Consider the following 10,000-nt stretch of genomic DNA (forward strand, 5'->3'; position numbering starts at 1 on the left):
TATTTATTTTTGAATTATCGTGTTCTATATTGAGCGAACGAGCTCAAAACTAAACCGGCGTACGCGTTCTTATCGGCCGCTGTTGTCAATTTCGCATTTCGGCCCGCGAGTAGAGCACTTTGTTTTTCGTTTTGTAACCAATGAGTCGTGAACAATTTAATTTAATTTTCAAAGAAAATATGTTGTCTGCAAAGTACAAAATTAAACGATCAATTTGACTTGTAATTCATGGCTGCATCTTGCAAAATAAAAATTCTACAAGTGAAACAACTTTGATGTGCGAGAGAGCTTGACTGGCCCGTTACATGCTCCATGCTGAAAAGTCTGAAAACGCTTTGGCGATTTTTTACATGGCACTGATTTTATTCAACTTAATTATTGTATATTCCTGTTAAAATTACGGCCGTTCAAAAATTACAGCAGTACTTTCCATATTATTACAAAACACGTTGACATCTACATTGTTGTTGGAGATACAAAGTGTGCAATTTCTATTAACTAGATAAGTTGAGTTGCAGTACTTTCGAATAAAAAAATTACAACTACTGTTGGGTGTTTTGGAACTCTGATACAAATATGTAAACTATGTATTATATTGACTGTTTCGTTGGCACTTAGCGATAGCTACTATATTAGTTGTACAGTAGAGACCGGTTTGACGAGTTTAATTGCTGACGTTGCCCCGCACGCACAATCTGACACACGTTCTTGGTTATTTACAATATTCATTTGCTAAAAATTTAGTGAAAAAAAAAAAGTTGGATAATAAATAGTTTATATCATGTTTTTGGTGTGTAGTATCGCTGAGGATTTGTACTCCTTGTTTGTATTTTGACTCACCCTAGCGGGCTCGTCAAAATACAGCACAACTCATAAAAGTACTTAGCGATACCACACACCAAAACATCTAATAAGATTTATTTATATCAATACAAAATTTAGTCGGACTTAAGGGAGCGGGAGTGCATTTTGTTAAAAACATACAGTACATTAAAGAAAACTATTTAATTAGTTATTTTGACTTTCAAAATGACCCACTACTGATTTCGTCCCAAAATTCTTTTTTGTCACACTGATTTGATCTTTCATGCCTGGCGCCTTGGCAACTTGTTTTGTTTTTACTCGCCGAGTGAGGTCATTGAGGGTCATTGAACATCTTTAATGAAATGATTGAGTGCCAAGCCATGCCTTATTTAGAAAGATTAATTGCACCTTTTGTTGTCAATCTTGGCCTTGAAACGACGCCACTACTTCCACCATACCGCAGATCAGAAGCAAACTCGACAACGATCAAAGAAGACAGAAATGGATTTTTTAAGAGAGGCGTTTACTCCCAAAACTTTCAACAAGCTTAGTTTCGTACTAGTTTTACTTTGGATTTTTCTTGGTTTGGCAGCGACTGGGATATTTTCAGAGATGGAAATCAATGAACCCAGGTTCGATTTCCGCTGCGATGCGAAAACCAACATCGACAAGGATTTCATCCGAGGAAAGTGCTTCGACCAGTACCAAAAGCAATTCAACAAAGTCGGCATTCCTCCCTACGCCTTCATCATTGTTAATTTCTCCGCAATTTCCATTGTGTCCCTCACATACTCGCAGTGCGTGAAGTCAACAGTTAATAGACTCGAGGGCGGTCAAGAACATGCCGAACGACAGCGGAGCAATCCAAGACGAAGGCGTTGGCTCTTCGCTGCATATTTATCTCAACTTGCTGCAAAATTTACTCTGGGGATCATTTTCATTGTCTTTCTGGAGACCGAATTACTTTATCGCGGGCACTTTCCCGCAGATTTTACCTGTCTTGTTAAAAAATCAAATGATTCGGGGAAGCTATATACGAACCAGACGCAATCAACACTGCACGAATGTATCAATCAGAGAGCAACCAATAAGAATTTCTGGATCAACGCTGTGACAGTAGTTAACGGCATTTTCGCATTTTTTGCTTTCGTAGAGATTGTCTGGATCTTATCCCGAGCTAAGACAGGAAGAAACTTTATGGACAATAGACAGTTTTATATTGATCATTTGAGATCGAACTCGGATCAACAACATGAATATCAGGACGACACACATTTAGGTGAGGTAGAAACTGGATGTCCATCTCCAGTGCAGGAAGGCGTCGACGTCCAAAATACTCGTTCGACACTTAATACGGGCGAATCGCAAGTAGAAATGGAACACTCAGAACTCGCCCCAGAGGAACTTGAACTGACAGAAGCCATGGAAAAAATAAAGGATGATTGCTTAAATTGCACAGAACAACTGAATGATCTCAAACAACCTTTTCGACGAAAGCCAGGCGAAGGCCCGAAACCCAATGATCTTAACATTGATCAAATCTATGTCAATGTGGCGATGCATGAAGGTAGAGCTGCCCATGTCTTTGCGAAAGACAGAAGGGAACAGCTTAGACAATATCCGCCCGATTCCAAGAACTGTCTCTACGCGAGGCCAGATGATCTTATTAACAAACAACACAAGAACATCCTTGTTGTTGGACGTCCTGGCATAGGAAAGACATTGCTAAGCACTAAAATCCTTCGAATGTGGGCATCTGGTGAAGCGTTCAATACAGATCAAGATGACAAAACAAACATTTTTGTTGTGTTCCTCATGAAATTCAGGCGATTTACAAGCAATCTAGTGCTTAGTCTCCGTGAACTGTTGGCTAAAGCAGAAACAGTTGAGCGCTTGAACGACGTTGTGTGGGATTTCGTCATTAAGAACCCGAGCCAAGTTCTTTTTATTTTTGACGGAGTAGATGAATTTTCTGCGAAAGAGGATATCGCTAGAAAAGACCACACATGTTACAAGAATGGCTTGGAGGAGAAGATGCCTGTTTCCGCTTTGTTTAACAAACTAGCGTCGGGAAAACTTTTTCGTGGTCTAAATATAATCACAACAACAAGACCAACGGCAGTGACCTGTGTCGAAGATGTGAAATTTGATAGAACAGTCGAAATTCTCGGATTTACGTCCGAAAAGGTTGAAGACTACGTCGAAAAGTTTACCCAAGGAGTTCGCAACGCAAAGGACAAAATTTGGGGACACATTAAGTCAAACATGAACCTGTTTTCATTGTGCTACATCCCAGTGAACTGTTTTCTCATTTGTTCCTGTCTTTGGGAAATCATCAGTCTCACTGATACAGCACACACCTTCCCGACAAGAATGACTGATATTTACGCGATGGTTGTAAAGATTGCCTTTTTTAAGCACAATCGGCAAAGCAGCGCTCAAGGTAACCTGAGTCTGAAAGATTACATGTACTTGCCCTTTAACAAGCTCCCAGATGATCACAAAGAAATTTTCAAGAGACTGGGAGACATTGCTTTTGAGGGAGTAAAACAGGGAAGATTGCTCTTAGAGTCAAGCGAAGTCAGTGGACTGGAAGATTGTGGACTTCTTCACAGACTGCCAGATGCCAAATTCCGTTGGATTGACCCGCCAAAAGCTCAATACTGCTTTACGCACTTGACAGTTCAAGAGTTCTTTGCTGCCAAACATGTGGTAGAGTCCTTCAATAAAAGTGAATTCGAAAACTTTGTGTCAGAACGCATTAATGATGGTGCATGGCAAGTGGTGCTGCAGTTTGTGGCTGGATTGCTCGAACCTGATCCAGAAACAAAGAGCTCAAGCAGCGACATTTTTATCAAACTTCTTCCTATGTCGACTGAGAAGAAATCCGAGCAGGAACTGGTGAATGATTACGACTTACCAGATTCAAAAACACTGACCTGTTGGCCAGTCAAAAAAGACAAAGAGCTAGCACTGAACTTATGTAAGTGTTTGTACGAGATTCATGAAAAACAACAGGCAGTGTTACAAAACAAAATTGAGCAAATTGTTTTTAATGCGGTAGATTTTAGTTACTGTTCACTTGCGCCTGTTGACTTTGCTGCTCTCTCGCATTTCTTAGAAAATGCTTCGGGAGTTTTGAGTATGGATTTGTGGAAAAATGATCTTGGTTCATTGGGTTCAAAAGAACTGCAAAAGTTTCTTGTCAATACTGAATGCCAACTAAACAGCTTAAATCTCAGGTATAACGAGTTAACTGATGAAGCAGCAGAGCATTTAGCAGCAGCGCTAAAGGACATTAATTGCAAACTAAACAGCTTAGACCTCGCAAGTAACAAGTTAACTGATAAAGGAGCCGAGCATTTAGCAGCTGCACTAAAGGACAGTAATTGCAAACTAAAGAGCTTAAACCTCGGGCGTAACGAGTTAACTAATAAAGGAGCCGAGCATTTGGCAGCTGCACTAAAGCACAGTAATTGCAAACTAAACACCTTAAATCTCGTGAATAACAAGTTAACTGATAGAGCAGCCGAGCATTTAGCAGCTGCACTAAAGCACAGTAATTGCAAACTAAACAGCTTAAACCTCGGGCGTATCGAGTTAACTGATAAAGGAGCCGAGTACTTAGCAGCTGCGCTAAAGCACAGTAATTGCAAACTAAACAGCTTAAACCTCTCAGGTAACAGTATAAATGATAAAGCCGCCTTCACGAAAGCAGTGGAGCATAATAATTGCCTTGTTTTAATTTGAAAAACTTAAACCCTGAGAACATCCAGTCGTTTCATTTAAAATTTCACTGCCCTTGAGCTTACGAAATTGAAAGTTTGAGGTCATGTAACTAAATACGAGAAAAATTGAAGGTTAAAAATATTTCAACCCTTTGAATATGAAGGGACCATGGATTCGTGAAAGCTTTTTTAAATAACAAAGTTATTATAGGTTCAAACATAACAGATGAATAAACAACACACAAGCACGAAAGTCAAACAAATTTGACAGTAAATTTAGTTTATTAGATTGCAACATACAAACCATATCATTTAAAATTCAGCTTACCAAAAATAGACTCACCAACACAAAATGTCCCACTATTTCGTAAATTAAACAACGTTTTTGAAGTGTCCATGGTCTCGGTGTAAAACGTTTCAAAGCTCAGCTCCTTGCACTTCTTCCCAATGAACCTTTGATTATTCAATGCTTACAAACATGAATTTGAACTGATAATTTGTTTAGTTCTATGCTTTACTTGTACTTTTTGTGCAAGTGCATTGTAAACTGATAGCACAGGATCGTGTTTCAAAGGCGCCACAGAGAATATTTTTCTTGTAAATACTGGCTTTGGTGGAAAATAAAAAATGCTGAGTTGATATTCAACTACCTGTCATTTACGGATACAAATGAACCAATCAAAAAGAAGTTTTTTGTTCAATTAACCAACCACAAAAAGACTGAAAAATGCCTTGTTTTGTAGGAGCACCAATTCTTGACTGAAATTTGGATCCTAACTTTCACAGTTTTCACTTCGTGAAAAATTTTAATACTAGTAACCACACCACAAGGTGGTGTTAGGGGTAGTAAAGAAAGTAGTTCCAAAACAAATTGCCCTTGAGGGAAGAAAACAAAATAGTTTGAAAGTTTGTAAATAATATTTCATCTTCCACTTTTTAATTGCTTCGTAAAACTCTATTATTAATAATATAACCAAAGATTTGTCATGCATGACGCATGATTGAAATTGTTTCGAGTAACAGTTTACTCTGAGGATTCCTTGCAACATTTGTAAAAGTAGTTTTGGTTTAATTAAAATTTTGATATGAAGAATTTTGTGTCTGTGCATGAATTGACTCACTTTGTTCTGTCACGCTACGCTCCCATTCTTGGTAACGACTGCCCTACTGCCCTGAAAATTATTCATTTCAAAAATCCGAAAACCGGAAAGAAATTCCACCTTTAGTAATTATTGCTTCTGCCATTTTAACCCGAAGGTTACCTTGAATACAACCTAATAACGTGTAGAAGGGAGAAAGACCCCCAGTCAGCGACACCAGCTATGGTTTTCACCCCTTCCCCCAACAATACCTCTTTGCATGCACGCGAGGCTGTGCTGTACATGTAGCACTATTTCCTCACCCATGATAGGAAAACTTGTGACTTTACAGAGAAAAACGCAGGAATTTTGTGTTTTTTCTTATCTCCGTTTTTTATTTCGTCCAGATTCTGTAATCTACCCGGATTTTTATGAATTCGCGCGAAAATCATTCTCGAATATAAATCTCTTCCCCCGTTCCCTCCCCACCGATACACGAGTTAGAAGAAGGCACATACACACCATTTGCAGTTGAGTCGCAGAAGAATCAACAAGCGAAATCGCAGGGCTTCAGTCTTGAGATAGATCATCGCTGCTTAAATGGAATGTGAACTTTCCACCAAGAAGCAAAAATTTTCCTTTTTCACGTTTCTTTTCGATAGTGTGGAGTCGTCTTCATGATATTTTCGTCTTTGTTTATTTGCCCTTGTGTAAATCGAACAGTCCTGTGCCCTTCAGAGGGAAATAAGAAGCAGATGGGCTCCGAAAGTCATCTTGGTATGGAGCTCCAACAAGACAACAAGATCCCCAAGAAATCATGCAAATTTGGCAAAGCAGTTCTTGGAATCACAGGAGTCACAGCACTTGGAATTGTTAGTTTCTTTCCACCGGAGTTAACCGGGGTTGCCTTTCGAGTGATTGTTTTGAACATGGCCCCGCGAAAACCTGAGCGTACTGTAATACCCTATTCACACCAACAAGACATGTTTAATGTTATATTATTCAAACTCAACAGCGTCCTTTCAAGTACTGTTACGGTCCGGTGATATTGCACAAAAACCCGGCCCAGCGAGAAGCGGTTCAGGGTAACAAGGTTTTGGAAGTATACAAAGAACAACTGGCAATACCCACAGGACACCCGTAACCCTCAAATGTGACAACTGTGAGAAGATTATCAGGAAAAACCAAAAAAGAGTCACCTGCGAGGTTTGTTTTGACCAACATCATATAAAATGCACTGAATTAAATGTGAAATGTATTGGCACTACATGGATTTGTCCCAAATGTTTGATTTCTCTTCTCCCGTTCCATATAATTGCCCATCTTTGGATATGTTAGATGATTTGGACGACCCAGCACAAGATACCACTGATTTGATTTCCGAGACTCTGAAAGAACACTCCAAACACCCCAGCATAATGCATTTAACACCCAGAGTATGGTCTCATCCTTTAATGAGTTTCAAATCCTAGTCTCACAGCTTCCGATGGATATCATCACAATGAGTGAAACATGGTTAAAGGACAACCCCGCCCTCCTGGATTACGTCACTCTGCCTGGTTACACGGCTCTTTTTCGAAACCGTGAAGGCGCCCGGGGCGGTGGCGTTGGGGCTTACATCAACTACTCTATCCAATATCAACGTAGGAAGGACATTGAGATGATTCAGCCAGACATGGAGCATTTATGGATGGAGATTCAAGGGCGCAATAAACATAGCAAGGCGTTGATCGGCGTCATTTATAGATCAGAGCGCGTGGGACTGAGCCCGCTAGATTGGCTGGACGCGTTTGAATCATTGTTGGCCCACCTCACTGTTTCATGGGCTGGTTTGCTCTTCTTGACTGGTGATACGAACATCAACTTGCTGAAGCCTTCACATAAGATTACAAAGCAGGATCGGTCTATTTTAGAAACTCATGGCTGTTATCAACACGTCACTAAACCAACTCGTATTACGCGTACTTCAAAATCGCTCATCGATCACATGGTTACTAACAGCCAGTCCTGCATAACTGCCACAGATGTAATACCTGGGTGGTCAATCAGCGATCATGAAGGCATTTTTGCATGCGTTAATGTGCGTGTGCCTCGTTATCAGCCGCGGTACAAATGGATCAGACTGGAGAAGAACCTGAATGGAAATGAATTTGTCAAGGACTGTGCTTGTCTGCCTCTGTCCGTTATTTATGGCTTGGAATCACCGGACGATATGGTGTAGGGGTTCAACACACTATTTGGCGAGTGCATTGATAGACATGTGCCCTTTAAGAGGATGAAGGTCACACGCCCACCTGCGCCATGGATGAACTCCGATCAGATACGCAAGTTGCAGGTGGAGCGTGAAAAATTGGGACGTGAAGCTCGTGAAAAGAACACTGATGACTCTTGGGATGCGTTTAGAGAAGTGCGTAACAAACGTAAATGTGTAATTAATAAGTCTAAACGGTCGTTCATAACCAACGCACTCTCTTCCAAACGACCTAAGGAAGTTTGGAGAATCATTCATCGTATTCTCCATCCTTGCCCCAAACCTCTTCAAGCGGACCCGGATAGAATGAAAGGATACTAGGCACTAAACCAGATGAAAGATCGGACCTAATAGAACTTGTACACTTCTTTTCTGAGAAGCCAATGCCTTTCCACTCTTCTTTCAAATTGCGTTGCGTCTCGAGACAAGATGTGGATCAAGAAATCAACAAACTTCGTTTTGACACGTCAACTGGCATGGATCAGATACCGGTGAAGTTTGCGAAACTGGCAAAGGATTACATCTCTGGCCCTATAACACATATAATCAACAGATACATTGTGACATCGAGTTTTCCCAAACTATGGAAGATAGCAAGAATTTCTCCGATCCCCAGGGTTAATGAACCTCGATGTGATGCTGATCACCGTCCGTGTCTATCCTGCCAACGCTCTCTAAAGTGTTTGAACGCTTAGTGCTCCACCAGCTTATTGAATATATAAACGAGGAAGCTCTTCTTGGTCCAACCATCTCGGGGTTCCGCAAAGGACATTCTACTACCAGTGTTCTATTAGGAATTCACGACGCCCTGATACGAGCGTCAAACAGAGGGGAGGTGACATTAATGGTCTGTGCAGACTACAGCAAAGCATTCGACACCGTCCAATTCAAATCTGTCCTTTACCAAGATGCAAAACCTCGGTTTCTCTAAGGAATTCTTACTATGGATGGTTGACTACCTTACTGATCGAAGACAGATGGTACAAATAGATGACAGAAAGTCGGACATGGCTACAGTTGAATTTGGCGTCCCGCAAGGTTCCATTCTTGGACCAGTTATTTTTAATCTCTACGTCGCTGATCTTCAGAAGGAATTACAGTGTCATTGTTATCAGTACGCTGACGATACGACTTTCTATGTCCACTCGAAGCCCGGCGACTTGGACTCCTCAGCAGCTCAAATAAATAAAACCATCGCGAGTCTGAAGAACTATTCTAATAACTGTAAGCTGGCCTTGAACCCAACCAAAACAAACTGGATGCTTATCTCCATAGCTCAGATGGCACGCTATCATAGTTTAGAAGAACGGGATCTTCCTATCGTTTGCGGGGACTCTGCGCTAAAGAGAATTTCTTGTACTAAGCTATTGGGCGTCCACATGGATCAACACCTCCCATGGAACACACACGTGGTTCGTCATATGGGACTCTATCCGTTCTGCGTAAGCTCACTGACCTTGCGCCCTTCCACGTCAGGAAACATCTCGCAGAGAGGTTAGTTCTCTCACATCTGAACTATGCCTGCACGGTATTTCATCCCTTGCCTGTTTATCAACAAAAGCGTCTCCAACGCCTACAGAATGCGTGTGCTGGCTTTGTTACAAGAAAATTTGCAGGTCTCGAGGATATTATTAAGTTAAACTGGTTACCAGTTAAAGAAAACGTTGAATTCAATATTCTCAAACTCGCTCATAAATCATTATACGACAAAAATAGCTTTCCTGAGTATCTGAAACTGAGTCTGCATCAAGTAACTGCTTATAATTTAAGATCATCAACAGCACCCGTATTCTCCATTCCTAAAGAATCAGGAACCTTCCAGCACTCGGCGGCAACGCTGTTTAATAGACTCCCGATAGTAATAAGAGACATTTCAGATCATAATGTTTTTTGCCGCAGTGCTAAGAAATATTTGTTTGCTAAGTATCAGTCTTGAATTCACATAGTCATTATTGTATATTTTCATACTTATTGATAAGTTACACTTGTTAATTTATTATTATTATTATTCTTTTAATCATATTATAGGTTTATCTATCTATCTATCTATCTATCTATCTATCTATCTATCTATCTAATAAACCTGGGTTTAATAACATGAAAGTCAGTCACAGAAAAATCTAGGACTGGCGTTTAAA

General features: G+C 40.4%; 2 protein-coding genes across 2 annotated transcripts in view; both read left to right on the forward strand.

Annotated features, from left to right (window-relative positions):
- The window catches only part of LOC137968957 (ATP synthase subunit C lysine N-methyltransferase-like), a 112,852-nt gene that overhangs the window by 52,226 nt on the left and 50,626 nt on the right, over positions 1–10,000 (forward strand). The gene's annotated exons all lie outside the window — the stretch shown is intronic.
- Positions 1,002–5,619, forward strand: LOC138012645 (nucleotide-binding oligomerization domain-containing protein 1-like). Its single transcript, XM_068859472.1, has one exon. The coding sequence runs from the start codon at positions 1,306–1,308 to the stop codon at positions 4,552–4,554; it is 3,249 nt and encodes a 1,082-aa protein (XP_068715573.1). The 5' UTR covers positions 1,002–1,305; the 3' UTR covers positions 4,555–5,619.

Source organism: Montipora foliosa, chromosome 8, assembly GCF_036669935.1.
Source record: "Montipora foliosa isolate CH-2021 chromosome 8, ASM3666993v2, whole genome shotgun sequence".
In the NCBI taxonomy this organism is placed as follows: domain Eukaryota; kingdom Metazoa; phylum Cnidaria; class Anthozoa; order Scleractinia; family Acroporidae; genus Montipora; species Montipora foliosa.